Below are 20,451 nucleotides of genomic sequence, written 5' to 3'. Positions count from 1 at the left end.
TCAACCTCCTATGTCGACCTCCTATCCCGACCCGTAATATGTGTACCAGGTATTGAAATATCGTCAGCCGTACAGAATTTATGTGGGAACATACATTGATTTGCATGTGACTTTAAACAAAAACCCTGATCCTCACAAATGGGGGTAGTTAAGGGTTAAAGTAACTATCCTATATTTTAAGTGGACATATAAGTAACATGTGACCAAGTATTATGGAAATATCTCCAGCCGTTTGGAAGTTATGCAGTAACATATATTTCCCATTGACTTGTATAGGACTTTAAACATAAACCCCACCCCTGACAAATGGGGGTGAGTAAGGGTTAAATCACCTATCCTATGTTTGTTATTGACATATAAGTAACATGTGTGCCAAGTTTCATGTTAATATCTTTAGCGCTTTGAAAGTTTTTGTGGAACATACATACATACATACATACAAACGTTGAGTTTTATATATATATATATATATATATATATATATATATATATATATATATATATATATTTTAGTATTTGTTCTGGTTTGGTAGATTATAATACCATATTAACCCCAGAAACACAGTTTTATGCCTGATAGCTTTTTATAAACTTGTTAAATAATAATTGTTACATTTGTGACTGTTTTAGTGCAACCTTTTATACTGATTTGTGTATTATAGCCAGGCAGTAATTGTCCGAAATACATACCTTTCCCCCTTCAAGAATGGAATGTGACAGATGTGTTACAGTGGGGATGTCTGAATAGATTTTATAGGTAGAGGGTCGGCACTTCCATCAATCATTTGTGGTGCAAGTGGACGGATTAGATCCAGAGCATGGAAGACAAGTAAAGGTCCCAGCACTCACCAGGAATTGAATGCAAACAGGATTTATTGCATATCCTAAGTATATGCAATAAATCACATTTGCATACAGCTCATGGTGAATGCTGGGATCTTTACTTGAATACATTTTATATCCTCAATATCCCACGTCTTCTCATGTCATACTCAAAGGGGTCACAAAAAATATGGTTGTTTGGTGGGCTTTTTATTATGAGTTGTTTTAACGGTCCCTAAATGTGCCTAGGGACCATAGTCACTGAAAAAGGAAAAAAAAAAAAGGATGAGATACTTATGAGTAATATGATCCTTATTATACAAACAGCTTTAGCGCCCCTTTAGCCATGCATGTACATTGTAATGGAGAATACTAGTAACAGGGAAAGTTATGTATACAATATTCTTCTATTTTCTGAATTGTCCAGGAGACATTATGAGGAGGTTATTAAAAAGTGACTAAAATCCCCTTCAGATAACAGACCACACTCTTGATTTCAATGCATTTTTTTATTTTTTATTTTTTTCTATATGAGCCAAAAACAAAAATAAAGTCTAAGCCAATACAAACAAAAATTTATAGAAATTGTGAACAGGAACTCACTTGTCACTTGCAGGTTATGGTTTTCACTCATTCAACTATACGAATAGTTACGGAGGACTGCATTTTCACGGAGGCACAATGAACTCTAACAAAGGTAAGATACAACCTCAGTTTAACACTCCTACCATTTTGGATTTTACTTGCTCAACTTGTTAGTAAAAACATGTTCTGTTGAATGCTAGGGAAACAATTGTTACAACATGTACATATGTGAATGTATTGGGTGGGTACGACTGATCACAGACTTACCCAGCCAATACATTCACATATGTACATTTGACAGGTCTCCCCCTATATGCAAATACTGAGAAATCTGTCAGGGTCGGGAACCACCTGACGGCTCGGAGCCCTGCTGAAGATACAACTAGGAAACATCACAGCTTTACAGAGTTAATTATATATCATTGTGATAAAGGAGGCTCTCACTGTTTAGTACTGCCCGTGGTTCCCCTTGATTGTAATGTGGTATAGATTATATGCATTGTTGTCTAGGTAATAGTTCCTTAAAAAATATTGTCTCTTTTGCCAGGAGGACATTCCAAAACATAAAATTCCATGCACTTTTCAATAGACATAGGCCTGTGCCTCCTGTTGGATATTGTAAGATCCCAATAGCCCTTAAAGGAGTAACACCCAGGTTTAAAAAAAAAACTTATTTCCTATCCAACCACAGACCCCCCCCCCCCCGCGATCTCCATAATGGGGTGCGTGCCTCCCTCCTGAGCACTCCGGCCCCCACCTTCTAAGACATATTAGTCTCGGCAGTGAAGGCCCGCACAGCCAATTGCCAGCTGAGGCGGGACACCCCTGAAGCCAATGATTGACTAAGCGAGCCATCATTGTCAAGGAAGGTGGGGGACAGAAGGCTTAGTGTTTGGGAGATTGTGCAGGGTCCAAGTGCTCGAACCCCCTGCAATTAGACACTTATCGGCTATCCTTTGGATAGGGAATATATTTTTTATAACTGGAATATTCCTTCAAGGTTTTGATTGGATTATTTCAGAGACCAGGTTATAATAATATAATTATATTAGAAATTCTGCTTGAACATTTTGCAGTATATTCTTTAAAACCTAAGTTCAGTGACAATATTTGTGAGTTCAGTAACTGAGACAACATGCCATTCAGCATGAAGTTTATTTCTATAGCGCCAGCATATTCTGTTGCATGTTACAATACAGAGGGTACGTACATATACAGACGATATCAAGATGCTTTAGAATTGTTATTTCATAAGCTATACATGTATCTACTAAAACAGATGTCAGGAGAGTGGGCAGATCTTTAAGTGTATAAAGCTAGAGGTGATGTTAAACGGGTAAAAGCTAGTTTCTGTATTCAAATGTGAAGTTTCCTGTTTAGAGCTTAATATTAAATACAATTATAATATTATTTGGTTATATTTGGAAACAAATTCTAATTCTTTTTACATCCTGAATACCATAATCATTAATGCATGTAGTTTTTAGTAAGAGCATTGGTAAATACAGAAAACTCGGAAATAAACAGCATAAGGAAGCTGTGACGGCTGTGTCTAATGGATTATGTAACATTTAAATGATTTGTGTACACTTAGCCGTACAACCCCATTGTGGGGAATACCAGGAAGGATGTAAGTCTGAGCTCTACCTGCTTAAAGAGAATGAAACTAGCTGCCAGCACCTGGAGGCATCACCGACACCGAATGACTCCCAAACCGATCCTGCAAGGGAGGAAGTAGAGGCCTGCAAAGTATCTGGTAAATGCAAACAAAGACGTATGGCATCTATAAATGTCACTGATTTAATGCTCTGTCCAGGGAGTGTATTTGTGTTTTATGAAGTTATGCATCTATTTGTCTTTGGGCAGGTCTGTGTCTGATAGGTGAGAATGCATCTTATGAAGTGTCAGAGATGTGTTAGGCTGGGTTCACATCACGTTTTTGCCATTCTGTTTTCAATCCGTTTTTCTAAAGAAAACCGTATGGCAAAACGGATGGAACAGTATGGGAAAAAGTAAACCGTATGCGTTTTTAAACAGTATACTGTTTTTAAAAGTGCATACAGTTCCGTCAGTTTTTATAGGAAAAAAAACCCATACGTTTTTGAAAATGTTGTCCATTTTTAATGGGAGGGGTCTTGGGTGGGGACTTTAGGATTCAAATGCGCATGTGGTTGCAGTACGGTTTTTAAACCACGGTTTTGACTCCGGTTTAAAAACCGTACTGCAAACGCATACGTTTTTTTTAACATGGACGTCAATGGGAAACGCACATGTATACGGTTCCATACGGGAAAAACGTATACGTTTTTACTTTGCACATGCGCATTTGAATCCTAAAGTCCCCACCCAAGACCCCTCCCATTAAAAATGGCCAAAATTTTCAAAGACGTATGGGGTTTTTTTAAAATAAAAACTGACGGAACTGTATGCACTTTTAAAAACAGTATACTGTTTAAAAACGCATACGGTTTACTTTTTTCCATACTGTTCCATCCGTTTTTTTTGCCATATGGTTTTCTTTAGAAAAACGGATTAAAAACAGTATGGCAAAAACTTGATGTGAACCAAGCCTTATGCAGTTCCCACATATAAATCCACTTTATTACAATGCTTTTAGGTGAGAATGTTTTCATAAACTAAACAGGAGTGTGATGCAATTATAAGGATTCTGTTTGGAATTGAATAGACATATGGAGGTTCACTAGGGCCTCATATATTTATTTGGGTGCTCAGAGTCATAATATGACAGTGTGTCCTTATTCAGTCAACATGGCTGAGTTTACTTTCAACAAAGCTGACACGGGGGCACACCATTCTCCTCTCGTGTCCTTTTAAGAGGTATGCCATGCCACAATGAATTACATTGAAAGAGAAAAAGTTGACCAGCTGTCCATAGCAACCAATCAGATTGCTTCTTTTATTTAAAAACATTTTTTTAAAGGCAATCTGATTGGTTGCTCTGGGCAACTGGTCAACTTTTCATCTGCACAGGTTTTGACAAATCTCCCCCTATAGGTGTATGTGGGATGTCTCTCTATGTATGGAAGAGTGTTACAGGAAGACATATTGATGGCCCATCTATAATATAGGAATTTTGGCTGTTTTATATACGCCTGACCTTCCACTCTTTTTTCTCTTAAATATTTTGTGGGACAACAAAAGTAATTCCATAGTTTCCTATAGGGTCATTAGACTATAGAAGATTGGAGGCAGAATTCTGGTAATTGTTGTCTAGTAATTTTTCCACCAAAATTATTTTGCCTGCTTGTTTCTTTTTTATTTTATTTTTTTTATTTGTATTTAATATTTTCTAGGTCATAGTATTATGTAGGCAGTGTTGTTGGCTTCTGCCTCAACAGCCTAGATTCATTGATCTCTCACTTTACCTCCCTGATGACTCCTGGTTCAGGCAGCATGAATATGACTGTAGGTCTCCTTTAACACAGAGAATAATAGTTCTTCTGTTTTCCTTAGGTTGTCAATTATTGGATAAAACTGTGCAACTTGCAAAGCGACATGCAGCGTCCCTGTTTGACTATGCAGTAACGGGAGATGTGAGAATGCTGCTGGGAGTGCAGCGCCACCTAGTTTCAGTTCAAGATGAGAACGGAGACAAGTAAGAAAATATCTGCACAAATGTTTTGTATAAAGAGTAAATGGACAGCATTTACAAAGCCTGATACTTTGGTGTTTATAGTGGTTTAAGAATTAGACTGTCTTGTTTTTCCCTTTCAGTATTCTTCATCTGTCTGTTATTCACCTTCAGTCGGCACTTGTTAAGATATTTCTAGAAATAACTAAAGGAATTATATGTGAAGATATTATCAATGTGCGAAATGATCTGTATCAGGTATGTTACTAGTGCAACATGGACCATTAAACTAACATGGACAGATTTATTGATATTGTTTGGGATTAAGTATTTATGTGCATTACCAATATGATTTAAGAAATGTAATGGACTCTTTCTATGATTGTTTGTTTCTATGTTTCTTGAGTTACTACAGGAGAAAAAAAAAACGAAATATAGATAACACAGTATCAACATGTGGGTGGGGCTTGGCATGGAGGGGGCAGGGCTTCACATTAAGGGGGAGTGAAAGCCCCATGTGCCAAATTTACAACAGTTTACACCAGCCCCGATCTGGGGTAGATGCCTGAGACTGCCACAAAGGGTAACTTTACATGTGTTTGGACTAATTTAGAGGATTGTGCTTCCTAATAAATCCCATGCGATTTTACACTGGGGGGGGGTTTACCTAAGACAGTTGTAAAACACTGGTCTTAGTAAATTCCCCTCTATGTTCTATTTACTAAGAGTGGTGTTTTATACACTGGTCAAAGTCAAAGCTAAAGTGAGTTGCACCAAATGTATTGAGATGTTCTTTGGCTGTCCATGCGTCTTTGGGTTGGAATCTGTGCCATCTATGAGCTATATTAGCCATGAGTCTCTAGTGTAAATTATAGTAAATCTGTCGGATGGTGAAACTCTCCACTCCTTTTTCTAAGCCTTCCAATATTTTGTAAAAGTGGCATTGGGGTGCAGAATTGTGAAAAGACACACATTTTTGGGGAAAAACTGTGACTTTTGTGTAGCAGAAAACTGGCATACACAGCTAATCCTTATTTTGCCACATGCCTGTACAAGTGAGCAGTAGGTGACAGCTCTTTATCATGTCATTTATTCAGAATTATGAAGGCTAAATCTTCCAAAAAAATGTGTATACTTTTTACATGAAATAATACACTGCTCAAGAAAATAAAGGGAACACTAAGATAACACATCCTAGATCTGAATGAATGAACTAATCGTATGAAATACTTTCCTCTTTACATAGTTGAATGTGCTGACTAGTGTTCGGTGCGAATATTCGCATTTCAAATTTTTATTGCGAATATCACAAATTCACGAATATTGCGAATATATTCTTTTCTTTTTTCACAGAACACATCACAGTGATCTTCATCCCTCCCTGCTTCCAGCTTGTGGTCTAAAGAATGCTCCAATACTAGTTACTGTGCGAGACTGTGGAGCGCGAATATTTTGCATATGCGCATATTCCTTCTTTTAGCTTGTAGGCCAATGAGAATGATGCAAATGCTCTTGTCAGAGATTATCAACATCCCTAGCAACCAATAGTAAAGTTTCCCACCCCTTCACTATATAAGATTCCTCCCAACAGCGTTTTTTTTCAGTTTCATGTGTGATTACGCGAATATGCAATGAATACGCGCATTCGCAATTACGCAAATTTGCAATGAATACGCGCATTCGCAATTACACGAATACGCAAGAAATTCGGAAATACACAACGAATATGCGAAATTCGCAAATGTAGGGCGAATATTCGTCCATATATTCGCAAAATATCACAAATTCTAATATTGCCAATGCCGCTCATCACTAGTGCTGACAACAAAATCACACAAAAATTATCAATGGAAATCAAATTCATCAACCCATGGAGGTCTGGATATGGAGTCACACTCAAAATCAAAGTGGAAAACCAGACTACAGGCTGATCCAACTTTGATGTAATGTCCTTGAAACAAGTCAAAATGAGGCTCAGTAGTGTAAGTTGCCTCCTCGTGCCCGTATGACCTCCCTACAACACCTGGGCATGCTCCTGATGAGGTGGCGGGGTGAGGTGGGGTCTCCAGAGGGATGTCCTCCCAGACCTGGACTAAAGCATTCGCCAACTTCTTGATAGTCTGTGGTGCAATGTGGCATTGGCGGATGGAGCGAGACATGATGTCCCAGATGTGCTCAATCAGATTCAGGGCTGGAGGACGGGCGGGGCCAGTCCATAGCATCAATGCCTTCCTCCTGCAGGAACTGCTGACACACTCCAGCCACATGATGTCTAGCATTGTCTTGCATTAGCAGGAACCCAGGGCCAACGGCACCAACATATGGTCTCACAAGGGGTCTGAGGATCTCATCTCGGTACCTAATGGCAGTCAGGCTACCTCTGGCAAGTACATGGAGGGCTGTGCGGCCCCCCAAAGAAATGCCACCCCACACCATTACTGACCCACCGCCAAACCGGTCATGCTGGAGGATGTTGCAGGAAGCAGAATGTTCTCCACGGCGGCTCCAAACTCTGTCACGTCTGTCACATGTGCCCAGTGTAAACCTGCTTTCATCTGTAAAGAGCACAGGGCACCAGTGGCAAATTTGCCAATCTTGGTTTTCTCTGGCAAATGCCAAATGTCCTGTACGATGTTGGGCTGTAAGCACAACCCCCACCTGTGTACGTTGGGCCCTCATACCACCTTCATGGAGTCTGTTTCTGACCGTTTGAGTGAACACATGCACATTTGTGGCCTGCTGGAGGTCATTTTGCAGGGTTCTGGCAGTGCTCCTCCTTGCACAAAGGCAGATAGCGGTCCTGCTGCTGGGTTATTGTCCTCCTACGGCCTCCTCCATATCTCCTGATGTACTGGCCTTTCTCCTGGTAGCGTCTCCATGCTCTGGGCACTACGCTGACAGACAGAGCAAACCTTCTTTCCACAGTTCGCATTGATGTGCCATCCTGGATGAGCACTACCTGAGCCACTAGTGTGGATTGTAGACTCAGTCTCATGCTACCACTAGAGTGAAAGCACTGCCAGCATTCAAAAGTGACCAAAACATCAGCCATGAAGCATAGGAACTGAGAAGTGGTCTGTGGTTACCACCTACAGAACCACTCCTTTATTGGGGGGGGGGGTGTCTTGCTAATTGCCTATAATTTCCACCTGTTGTCTGTTCCATTTGCACAACAGCATGTGAAATTGATTGTCAATCAGTGTTGCTTCCTGAGTGGACAGTGGGATTTCACAGAAGTGTGATGGACTTGGAGTTACATTGTGTTGTTTAAGTGTTCCCTTTATTTTTTTGAGCAGTGCATATCAGTTTTGAATGGTTTTGCCTAATGAAATGCAGGGCAATTTTATTATTGCTTCTTGGCCAATGACAGCCAGAAGTCCTGTTTTAAACATTGCTTATATGTTTTAATGCAAAGAATAATGTGAAGAGTTTATATGGTGGCCTTAGTTGGAATTAACATTTAAGACGACAACCACCTTAAAAAAAAGTCTATGATATGAATCTCTTTGACAATTTGTAGACTCCATTACATTTGGCTGTCATCACGCATCAAGCTGACGTTGTCCAAGATATCCTGAAAGCGGGCGGAGACCCATTGATGTTAGACCGCCATAGAAACTCTGTTCTGCATCTTGCATGCAAAGAGGGAGATGCAGAGACCTTAAGCATTCTTCTAAATCACCCGAAGATAGCTGAGATCATAAATCTTCCAAACAATGAGGGTAAGTACCTTTTTCCTGTAGTAACAATACTGTTTTAGAACCTTTGGTTTTTCAATGATGTATAGCCTTTTAGTTATTTTATTGTTAAACTGTACCTGTTATTTAATGAAAAACACTTTTGACAAGTCAGACATGTCAAGTGTTTTGATGTGGTCCAGGTCTCCCGATCGGTGGGGTCTAATGACTCTGTGACATGCCAGAATTTTTTTTTTAAATGACAGATACGCTTTATTAATGTATTGAGTAACTTGAAGCACAAATGTAAATGCTAAGTAGAGGAGGTATTTACTGGTTATTACTAGATAAGCAGATATAACTGTGAGGCTAGGTCTCCACTTGTTTTCTTTTGTTGGCAAAAACGCCAATAAAAACGCCCATTCTGCCACATGGCGTTTTTTTTTGTGAAAAAACGCTGCGGCCAGATGTTAGCTGCAAGTTAATAGTTAACTGCAAAATGCACTTGGCGTTTTTCAGTTTGGCGTTTTTTTAAATCTTTTTGGCGTTTTTGGGCTACTTGGCAGTTTTTAAAAACGACTGCTTGTTGAGACTTTGGTGTTTTTTTTGGAAAATCATGGCCTTTTCCTCCCATAGAAGTTTATGGGAGTGAAAAAATGCCAAGAAAAACGCCATGTGGGTTTTATCTTTGGCGTTTTTGCAGGCAGTTTTTATTCTCTTTTCGACTTTAGCGATCCAAAAAAGTGATGGAGATACCTTTTTTTCTTAAGATTTCGTAGGGTATCATTAAAAAATAATAATAAAAAAGATAGAGTAGTGATGGAAAAAATAGTATTTAATGAAATTTATCTTTTCTATAACAACATTTTTATTAATTTTTAAACAGGGATCAATTTATGTGGGTGGGTAGGGCAATAAAGTAGTGTGTGTGTGTGTTTTTCACTTTTAAATTTTTTAGTTGGTACTACTACTCCAAGCATGGAACACACTGTTCCATGATGGGAGTAGTAGTACCTGTGCTAATTGACAGATCGCCCTTTGCGATCCTTCTGTATAATTTATAGATGCGGCCGGCTGCTCTTCTATGGTCCCCTGCACTGCTGTATATATACACCTATTCATATATCCTGCAGAGAGCTGTGATTGGCCAGATGGTTCCAGCCAAACACAACTGTGGGAAATAGGAATGGGTGTATATACAGCTATGTATAGTGTATACAGAAGACGAAGTCCGCTTACTTCTCTCCAGTCCCGGCTTGGTGAGGGTAGCTCTGCCCCCATTAGGGGTGGAGCTACAGATAGGAGCCAGGCTGGTAAGGGTCTGAGGCTCTGTTCACATTGTCCGTTTTGTATAATGGGAACAGACCCTTCTGCCAGTGTCTTCCCAGACAGGGAGACTCCAGCTGTTGCTAAACTACAACTCCCAGCATGCCCAGGCAGCCAAAGGCTGTCTTCCCTGTCTGGGAAGATACTGGCAGAAGGGTCTGTTCGCATTATACAAAACGGACAATGTGAACAGAGCTTCAGACCTTTACCAGCCTGGCTCCTATCTGTAGCTCCTCCCCTGATGATGTCATCACTAGGGGCAGAGCTACACGGACCCGGCCGGGATAGGAGCAAGGGAGGTAAGTAGAGGGCTTCTGTATACACTATATACAGCTATCTATAGATAGCTGTATATTCTGCATACCGCCCAAAGGGGCTATGGGAGCAGGGAGTCCTGTCAGTCTGGTGACAGGATTCCCTGCTCCTGTATAGTATACACAGGTACACTATGCCCCCTGTATACTATACGGTCGGGGGAGGTGAGTAGTGATGCTGTACATCACTCCTCACCTCCTTACACTCTGAGGACCGGGCGCTCAGCATCCGACCTACTGAGTGGTCCCTGAAGGCAGTGAGAAAACTGCATGTTTATAAGAGAGTCAGAAGAAATAGTCGTCTGTGGACCAACCATTTGGCAAACCATGTATTACATATGAATGGCTACCATAAGAGATTAAAGCTGTGTGACTATGCTTTCCTTTTATTCAAATATTCACAACTATAAGAATACGGTGTTTCCATACAGGATTGAATGCAATTCATGAAGCCGTTATTGCGAACAGCATGTCCTGTCTGAGACTAATGATATCAGCAAAGGCAGATGTGAATGCACCGGAGCAAAAGTCTGGGAGAAGCCCCCTCCATCTGGCCGTGGAGCAAGACAACATCTCCCTGGCAGGGTGTCTTCTGCTTGAGGTGGGTTTGGTGTATAAATATTATAGTCAAAAGCACTGGATATGATAATTTTTTTTTTCATTTTTATGACAGAAAATTAAGTATCTGAAGGTAGAATCTTCTCTATTATTAATAATATAATGGGAAAAGTATCTCTATGACTATTTTCTCAACATTGTTAATGGAAGCAATAAGGGAGGTTTATCATTTACACCTGTATGTGCAACGTCACACACTTAGACTGCGTACATCAAGTCCCTACGACCACCAGGAGGCCAGTACAGAGCAACAAACACCATCAATGGTCACAGCACAGCCACAAGCTTGATTTAATCCACCAGACTATGTGATGTTTCAGAAAAAGTCCATTTATTAAAGGGGTACTCTGCTGGAAAATAAAAAATTTGAATCAACTGGTGCCAGAAAGTTATATAGATTGGTAAATTTACTTCTATTTTAAAATCGCAATCCTTCCAGTACTTATCAGCTGCTGTATACTACAGAGGAAGTTCTTTTCTTTTTGAATTTCCTTTGTCTGACCACAGTGCTCTCTGCTGACACCTCTGTCCATTTTAGGAATTGTCCAGAGTAGGTGCAAATCCCCATAGCAAACCTCTCCTGCTCTGGATATTTCCTGACATGGACCGAGGTGTCAGCAGAGAGCACTGTGGTCAGACAGAAAGGAAATTCAAAAAGAAAATAACTTCCTCTGTAGTATACAGCAGCTGATAAGTGCTGGAAGGATTAAGATTTTTAAATAGAAGTGATTTACAAATCTGTTTAACTTTCTGGCATCAATTGATTTATAAAAAAAAAAACTTTAAGCTTTTACAGAAATGTTACACACTCTGGCGGATTATATTAAAAAAAATACAGCTTAATTACTCCAGGCCTCTGGATGTGCTGTTACATGCAAAGACTAGATAGTCTGAATGTGCCAGATCTATCACAGTGGCTCAGGCCGTTTGGTAATTCTGGTTCACACAAAGGGTATGTTCACACAGCGGAAGAATTGCACTGAAATTTACTGCCCATTCACACAGCAGAATTTCTGCATTCTGCAAAATTTTAAGACTTGCCTTTAATTTTACGGAATTCCACAGTGGAATCCCATTGAAGTCAATTGAACACAGAAAGTTTTAAGAACACAGAAAATGTTGCCAAAATTCCGCCGCAATTCCGTAAAAAATCCACTGCAAGCTTTGCAAAACTTCCGCTGTGTGAACATAGCCTTAGAGACTGTCTCATTTTAGTTTAGCCAAACCATTAGTTGGCTAAAACCGCAACATCATTTTGCTATTCATAGTAACAACTCTATGCAAAAGCGATCCTACCTTTTCTGGACACCGCACCAGCATTCTAGCGCCAGAGCAATAGTAAATCTTCCTCAATGTTGTTTTATCACATGTATACAGAATTAGTGGAGACTTTAACTTGTCAATGGATCAGTGCACTAACTAAATAATAGTGGAGCTAACTCTATCCCTAAAATGCTGTATTATTTTAATATATTAGAGTTACTTTATATGCAATGCCTTTTAACAGGGAGATGCTTGTGTGGATAGTACAACATATGATGGAAATACCCCTCTTCATATAGCAGCTGGAAAAGGTACTGCAAAGCTGACTGCACTCCTGAAAGCAGCAGGTACGTCCTATGAATTATTGGTGTGGCCTAGATATCCTCGTACTGTAAGGGCCCAATAACACGTATTTTTATAGGAGAATTCCACTGCAGCATCCTCCCATTGTTTTCAGTAGGATTCTCTGCACCAATCACACTACAGAATTTTCATGGCAGATCCAAGAATCCTCCCGAAAATGCATTGCCGTCTATGGAGATGACACATGCCCAGAGATTACGTAGTGTGAATGAGGGTGGATTCTATGCCAAATAATGAAGGAATTCCAACAGTACATTCACTATAGGGCAGTTTTTCTAGCTTGTATGCAACAAAACTTATTTCCTTTGCCTTAAAAAAGGTAACCATTATTGTATAACCCATGGCGTGATAAACACATTTAATATCGCACATGTCCTTGTTTCCTCTTACGATAATATATTCTATCAGACACTCATACATTTACATGCTAGGGAAAACTTTACTGTAAACTAATAAATCTCAAGTTGTACTCGGTCTTTCACTCCATATTTGCTATTAACCAAAAACAAGAATGGATCCCAGCAGAGGGATGGTGGGTTTTTACCAATGGAAATATTTCCATGTTCTTCCTGCTGGATTTACAGTAATCCTGTATTTGGATAAACAGATAAGAATACAAATTAAACAATGCTTGGTTTAAGGGTGCATTCACACTGAGTAAAGTTCGAGGTATTGGAGCATAAAAATTCGGTACGAAATGTATATTTTTTTTATTTTCCGCTCGTAATTCTTGCGTAATTCTGGCGTAATTTGAGCAAAATTCGCACGTATTATGCACCGATTACGCGATAATTACGCTCGCATTTCAAACTGATTTTGAGCTGATTTTGCACCCATGATTTTCGCTTGATTTCAGCATTATTTCCGCTTGATTTCCGCGTACCTTCCGTTCATTTTATGCTACAATACCCTTATTTTCCACGCGGATTACGCTCAAAATCAGCTCAAAATTATTTTTACCATTGACTTCAATGCAACTCTGCTCGCGGATTCCGCATGAAGAATGAACATGTCCTTTCTGCAAGCGGAAAGGAATTCCGCTGCGGAATTCCGCGAGGGTAATTTCCGCAGTGTGAACTGAAGAGCGTAAAATACATTAAAGTCAATATAAGGGGAAGATGTTCAATTGTCACTAGCAGAGAAATCAAGAGGAATTACGCGAGAAAATTACTCTTGAATTACTCAGTGTGAATGCACCCTTAGAAGCATCAAGTTTATTTTTCATGTGCAAGTGTAAGCCAAAATATGTGGTATGGTGAGCCATAAAACCTAAAGATCTCCTGTCACCAAATAAAGTTTTCTAAACTAACTCAGGCTATGTTCCCTAACTACTCCTTACACCCCTCCCACCCTTAAATTTTTATTTTTTTATTTTTTTTGAGCTTTAAAAAAAACTCTGTATCTTACCTTTCTTCTTGCGCACACTGTGAAATCTCCCAGCAGGAGAAAGTGGGAGTTTCCCAGCAGGGATGACATCACTGAAGCCTGCTGGGAGATCACTTCCGCCCTCTTATCGTTGCAGCGCTGTGATAAATAGAAGACCTCAAGCTCTGTGCAGCAGTTTTCAGTCTGTGTATCTTTCAGGGAGGGTCTTTGCTGCTTTTAGTCTGTGCAGCTGTCAGTGTGGCTCTTTGCAGCTGTCACTTGTGCTCAGTGCAGGGAGACCCCAGGTGGCCAGAAGTATACAGCAGAAAAACTAACATAAAACATTATATATATATATATTTTTATTTTTTTATTTTTTTTTTGTTAATGGAAGACAATTACTAAAGTTATTTATTTGGCATAAGGAATCAAATATTAAAAATCATGTTTATTGACAATGCTCATGTAATGTTATTTAGAATTCAAACCTATGACAGAGCTGAAAAGTAATACACTTTACCTTTATTTCATGTTGATTCTCAAAATTGAACATTAATTCTATATAAAATCTGCTATGGTCCTGGATGATGCAGTTGGAAAGAAAAATGTTTATAGACATGTTACGGGGAAAAACATGTAGACTTGAATGTAACTTAAAATTTGTTGTTGTCCAGGTGCAGATTCTTTAATTGAAAATTTTGAACCCCTCTACATTCCTGGGGACACAGAGGATGACAGTGACATAGATGAAGGCATTGTCCCCGGTACAAAGCCACTAGACATGGCCATCAGTGATGAGGTAAGCCATAGTTGTCTTTCCCTGTGTACATTAGAAAGGAGTAACTAATGCACTTAGACCTCCTGTCCTTAATGATCTTTGAAGCCTATTTGTGACCAGAGCAAAGTGGATGTCTGTCATTTAATTGGTTAAATACCGTGATCTATACAGATCATGGCATTTAAAGATTAAATGCCGCTATTCCCTCGTGTCTAGTGAGCCTGAGGCTTTACCTGGTCCTCTGTGTCGTCCCTGGATCTGTGATTGCTTAATGGGGTACTCCACTGGAAAAAATGGCTTTAAATCCACTGGTGCCAGAAAGTTAAACAGATTTGTAAATTACTTTATTAAAAAAAATCTTAATCCTTCCAGTACTTATCAGCTGCTGTATGATTCACAGGAAGTTCTTTTCTTTTTGAATTTCCTTTCTGCCTGACCACAGTGCTCTCTGCTGACACCTCTGTCTATTTTTAGGAACTGTCCAGAGTAGGAGAAAATCCCCATAGAAAACCTATCTTGCTCTGGACAGTTCCTGACAAGGACAGAGGTGTCAGCAGAGAGCACTGTGGTCAGACAAAAAGGAAATTTTAAAAGAAAATAACTTTCTGTGGATCATGCAGCAGCTGATAAGTTCTGGAAGGATTAACGTTTTTAATAAAAGTAATTTACAAATCTGTAGAAATATATATATTATGGCTCAGGGTTTGAGACAACTGGACAGGTTGTGTTTCAAGTAATATTTTAATTTATTGATTATATATAGTCTGACAATAGAATATTAGATAAAATGTAAATAGCAGCAACTGCGTCTCACAGGGCCCTTGTGCAGGCGCAGCACCAACTATTAAGAACTATAGCATATATAAACAGCTAGTGTGCAGTCACTGTTAATATGCATGCATATTTGTATGATACTTTGTATCTCACCGCTCCCGGACACTGATGCGCTGAACTTCACGGGGATGCTGCGATCTCCTCCTGATGCGCTGCATAATCCTGCAGTGTATTAGCACTGAGTAGCTGTCTTGGTGAGCGGCAGCATCACCGGAGACTCGGCCGTCTCCCACAGTGGTGATGTTGGTAGATGGTGGGTTGCGGGTGGTGTTGTCACAGAACCGGGGGAGGGGGGGGGGGGGGCAAAAAGGGTGTAAAACAAAAGTTAAAAAAAAAAAAAATTAAAAAATACACATATTTAGTATCTCCCCGTCTGTAATTGTCCAACTATTTAATTATTATGTGTCTGATCCTGCACTGATTTTTGGTTACATTACATCCAAAAGTGATCAAAAAGCCAGAACTACATAAAAGTGATAGCGTTAAAAAACTACAGCTCATGGCGCAAAAAAAACTAACACTAACAGCTCTGTAGGTGAAAAAATTAAACTGTTCTAGGGGTGAGAACATGGTAATGAACAAAGTCTTTTTTTTTGCTTTTTCAAGTTTTCAATTTCTATTTTTTAACCATAAAATTAATGAAAAACGTTATTCAAGTTTGGTATCATTAGAATCCTACTGACCCATAGAATAAAGATGGCATGTCAGATTTACTGTATTTTGATCTCCAAAAAGGTGATTGCCCTACAAAATTGTGCAATTACATATTTTTTTATTTTATTTTGCCCTACATATTATTTTCTCGGGCTTCGTAATACATTGTATGAAAACAAACAAACAAGTGTATCAGTGGAAAGAACAACTTTTCCCGCGTAAATTAAGCCCAAATACAACTTTGTCATTGTCGAAAATGAAAAAGTTATGGCTAAGGATGAAAAAATGAGAGCCAGAAAAAACATTTGGTGGGTCATGAAGGGGTTAAAAATAGCTTGTATTCTATGTCGTAATACTGTCTTCAGTTATCAGCATCTTAGGAGCTACATGCTTTTCCTCAGCTTAGAGTAAAGATCTGAATGATGGTTGACATTTTCTTTTCTGTTTGTTTTTTTCATATAGGTGTTTGAAATACTAAACGGAAAACCATATATCTCACCAGTATCTTCTGAAGACATCACCTTAGAAGGTCTGTATGTGCAACTTAAAGGGGTACTCCGGTGGAAAACTTTTTTTTTTTTTTTTAAATCAACTGGTGCCAGAAAGTTAAACAGATTTGTAAATTACTTCTATTAAAAAATCTTAATCCTTCCATTACTTATTAGCTGCTGAATACAACAGAGGAAATTATTTTCTTTTTGGAACACAGTGCTCTCTGCTGACATCATGAGCACAGTGCTCTCTGCTGACATCATGAGCACAGTGCTCTCTGCTGTCCATTTTAGGAACTGTCCAGAGCAGAATATGTTTGTTATGGGGATTTTCTCCTACTCTGGACAGTTCTTAAAATGGACAGAGATGTCAGCAGAGGACACTGTGCTTGTGATGTCAGCAGAGAGCTCTGTGTTCCAAAAAGAAAAGAATTTCCTCTGTAGTATTCAGCAGCTAATAAGTACTGGAAGGATTTTCTTCTCCTTTTTGGAACACCGAGCTCTTTGCTGACATCTCTGTCCATTTTAAGAATTGTCCAGAGTAGGAGATAATCCCCATAACAAACCTATGCTGCTCTGGACAGTTCCTAAAATGGACAGAGATGTCAGCAGAGAGCACTGTGTTCCAAAAAGAAAATAATTTCCACTGTAGTATTCAGCAGCTAATAAGTACTGGAAGGATTTAGATTTTTTTAATAGAAGCAATTTACAAATCTGTTTAACATTCTGGCACCAGTTTATTTAAAAAAAAAAGTTTTCCACCGGAGTACCCCTTTAAAGCTAAAATACATATCTGTTTCAGTGTTCACTATGAATTCGTAAAACCTTTAAAAGTGTACCTGTCGTCAACAAAAACTTTTAAAATAATTTAGATAATACAATTATATGTATATTTATAATATATATTAGTTAAAAAAAATGTGTATATTTTTGTCCCTGCAACTATTGTCTGTGTGTCTCTATGAGGAGTCCAAATACAGGAAGTGAGGGTGGAGAGGTAGGGCTCTGTGCAGTGAGGACAAGCAGGGCCCTGTACACTGAGGATCTGTGATATGCCCCCGGCACAGACATGAGGATGATTGACAAGCCAGGAGTCTGCACAGAGCCCTGTTTGTCCTGTCCTCACTTCCTGTATTTGGACTCCTCATAGAGACACACATGCTATAGCTGCAGGGAAGCATTTTTTCGCCCACAAATATACACATTTTTTAACCAATGTATATTACAAATATACCTATAATGCTATTATCTACATTATATAAAAAGTTTTTGTTGACGACAGGTATACTTTAAAACAGCGCACGGGGGTGTTAAAAGAGTGGAGTAACACATGGCTGCAAGTTCAGACTTCACAAGGTTTAGGAACAGGTCCAGTTAAAGGGGTATTCCAGGATTATTTTTTTACTTGACTATGCTACAGGGGCTGTAAAGTTAGTGTACAGTGGTCCCTCAAGTTACAATATTAGTTCCAGGACGACCATTGTATGTTGAAACCATAACGCTATGGGGACCTAGTAATTGGTTCTGAAGCCCCCAAAATATCATCCAAAATTAGGAAAAAGTGAGGATTAAAGAAAAATAAGTAGATAACTAATATAAATAAAGCAAGTCCTTATAAGGGTGCATTCCCACACGGCGTATTTGCTGCTGCGTATTTTATTTTCTCTGTTGAAGTCAATGGGTAGGAAAATACGCAGCACCAAATACGCAGCAAATACGCAGCAAAATACGCCGTGTGGGAACGTACCCTAAAAGTAAGATAGAGCTGCTAGAAGCTGTAAATCTGTCTATTTAGAGGACAGGAGCTTCTTCAGGATCCTGTACAGTACATACAATGTCCTAAAAAAGTAAAATGGATCCTCCCTTACATAGAGCAGCTATCCCTGGCACAGGTAGAGAGTAGTACAGAACATGTAGTACCTTCCTTTACTGTAGGGGGCGCTACCAGACAGCCAGTCATTTTAGGAATACAGGAGTTTTACCAGTGAAATGCCCAATCCGATTGGTCGGTTCTTCTAGCCATTGACACGTTTTGCAGCTCTGAACTGTCAGTAGCATTGTATGTTGAGTCTGGCTTCAAGTCCAGAAAAGACCATTGTATGTTGAAAATATTGTATGTTAAGGCCATTGTAAGTTTAGGCATCACTGTAATTCATAATGTAGTGCCTGTACTTGTGTGTGACGGTGGTCTCGCAATTCTGTGATTTTTGCCCCAATATTTATTTTTAACAGCATACAAAATTACTCAAGTGTCAGGTTTTCCCAGGTTGCAGTGCGACAGAGACATGACATCACTAGTCAGATGTGCAAAGGGAGCCAGTCCTGCTTCAATGGGTGGAGCGACTGCTAGGTTGGCAAAAGATCATTTTGCAACTGCTGTAGGCACCCTGGTTAGAAAATACTGCAACAAGAAATACCCAGTCCACAAAAAGCTAGCCACAGTATTATGGTAATCTCACAACATAGCCATTTAGCCCCCAAGACAAGTGCAGATCCTTCCTAAGCATGTCCATTACTGTCAGGCAGGTACATACTAAAATCACCTTATGGTGGATAACCCCTTTAAAAATACTGAATACTTTTCAAGGAAAACTGTCAGCTTGCTCCCCCCCGCACTAACCAGCAGTACTGGTTGGTCGGGCGGGGGACGCTGATCAGTTTGATGCCTACCGTGCCCGGATCCGCCCCACCGTTTGGCCAAACGGCAGGGCGGATCCGATACCTGGTTAGTGCGGGGGGAGCAGGCTGACAGTTTTCCTTTAAGCAAGACCATTGGCAAAGTTGTTTTATTTTTTTATTCTAGACTCTATACACAGTGAACGCATTCTCTAAAACTGGTGTTTAAAGGGGTACTCCGGTGCTTAACCATCTTATCCCCTATTTTGCGCGTACGCCATTGACCGTGCGGTTTAATTATATATTTTTATAATTCGGACATTTCCGCACGCGGCGATGCCACATGTTTATTTTTATTTACACAGTTTTTTTTTATGGGAAAAGGGGGGTGATTCAAACTTTTATTAGGGAAGGGGTTAAATGACCTTTATTCACTTTTATTTTGCAGTGTTATAGCTCCCATAAGGGGCTCTAACACTGCACACACTGATCTATTACATTGATCAATGGTTTCTCATGCCTGGATCTCAGGCACTGAGCAGTCATTCAGCGATCGGACACCAGGAGGCAAGGTAGGGCCCCTCCAGCTGTGTCTCAGCTGTTTGGGATGCCGCGATTTCGCCACAGACATCCCAAACAGCCCCCTGAGCTAACCGACAATGATTTACTTTCACTTTAGATGCGGCGTTCAACTTTGAATGCCGCATCTAAAGGGTTAGTAGCGCGTGGCACCGCAATCAGTGCCTCACGCTATTAGCTACGGGTCCTGACCGTTGTTAGAGGCCGGGCCCGACCCGCTATGATGCGGGGCCACACCGTGGCCCCGCGTTATAGAACGGGAGCGGACTCAGGGCATACAGGTACGCCCTTGGGCCTTAACAGGTTAAAAATCTTAATCCTTCCAGTACATATCAGCTGCTGTATACTACAGAGGAAGTCCTTTTCTTTTTGAATTTCTTTTCTGTCTGACCACAGTGCTCTCTGCTGACACCTCTGTTTATATCAGGAACTGTCCAGAGCAGGAACAATTCCCCATAGCAAACCTCTCCTGCTCTGGACAGTTCCTGATATAAACAGAGGTGTCAGCAGAGAGCACTGTGGTCAGACAGAAAAGAAATTCAAAAAGAAAAGAATTCCTCTGTAGTATACAGCA

General features: G+C 39.9%; 1 protein-coding gene across 2 annotated transcripts in view; it reads left to right on the top strand.

Moving 5' to 3' along the window:
- NFKB1 (nuclear factor kappa B subunit 1) overlaps positions 1–20,451 on the top strand; it is a 128,554-nt gene that overhangs the window by 100,331 nt on the left and 7,772 nt on the right. For both annotated transcript variants that reach the window (XM_056566460.1, XM_056566452.1), the window contains 9 exons: positions 1,439–1,519; positions 3,002–3,163; positions 4,882–5,023; positions 5,143–5,257; positions 8,520–8,721; positions 10,748–10,917; positions 12,442–12,544; positions 14,600–14,724; positions 16,654–16,720. In XM_056566460.1, coding sequence (XP_056422435.1) covers positions 1,439–1,519; positions 3,002–3,163; positions 4,882–5,023; positions 5,143–5,257; positions 8,520–8,721; positions 10,748–10,917; positions 12,442–12,544; positions 14,600–14,724; positions 16,654–16,720 — 1,167 coding nt within the window. The remainder of the gene's footprint in view (positions 1–1,438; positions 1,520–3,001; positions 3,164–4,881; positions 5,024–5,142; positions 5,258–8,519; positions 8,722–10,747; positions 10,918–12,441; positions 12,545–14,599; positions 14,725–16,653; positions 16,721–20,451) is intronic.

The sequence above is a fragment of the Hyla sarda genome, chromosome 1 (genome assembly GCF_029499605.1).
Source record: "Hyla sarda isolate aHylSar1 chromosome 1, aHylSar1.hap1, whole genome shotgun sequence".
In the NCBI taxonomy this organism is placed as follows: Eukaryota; Metazoa; Chordata; class Amphibia; order Anura; family Hylidae; genus Hyla; species Hyla sarda.
This window is presented reverse-complemented; position numbering and strand designations above follow the sequence as displayed.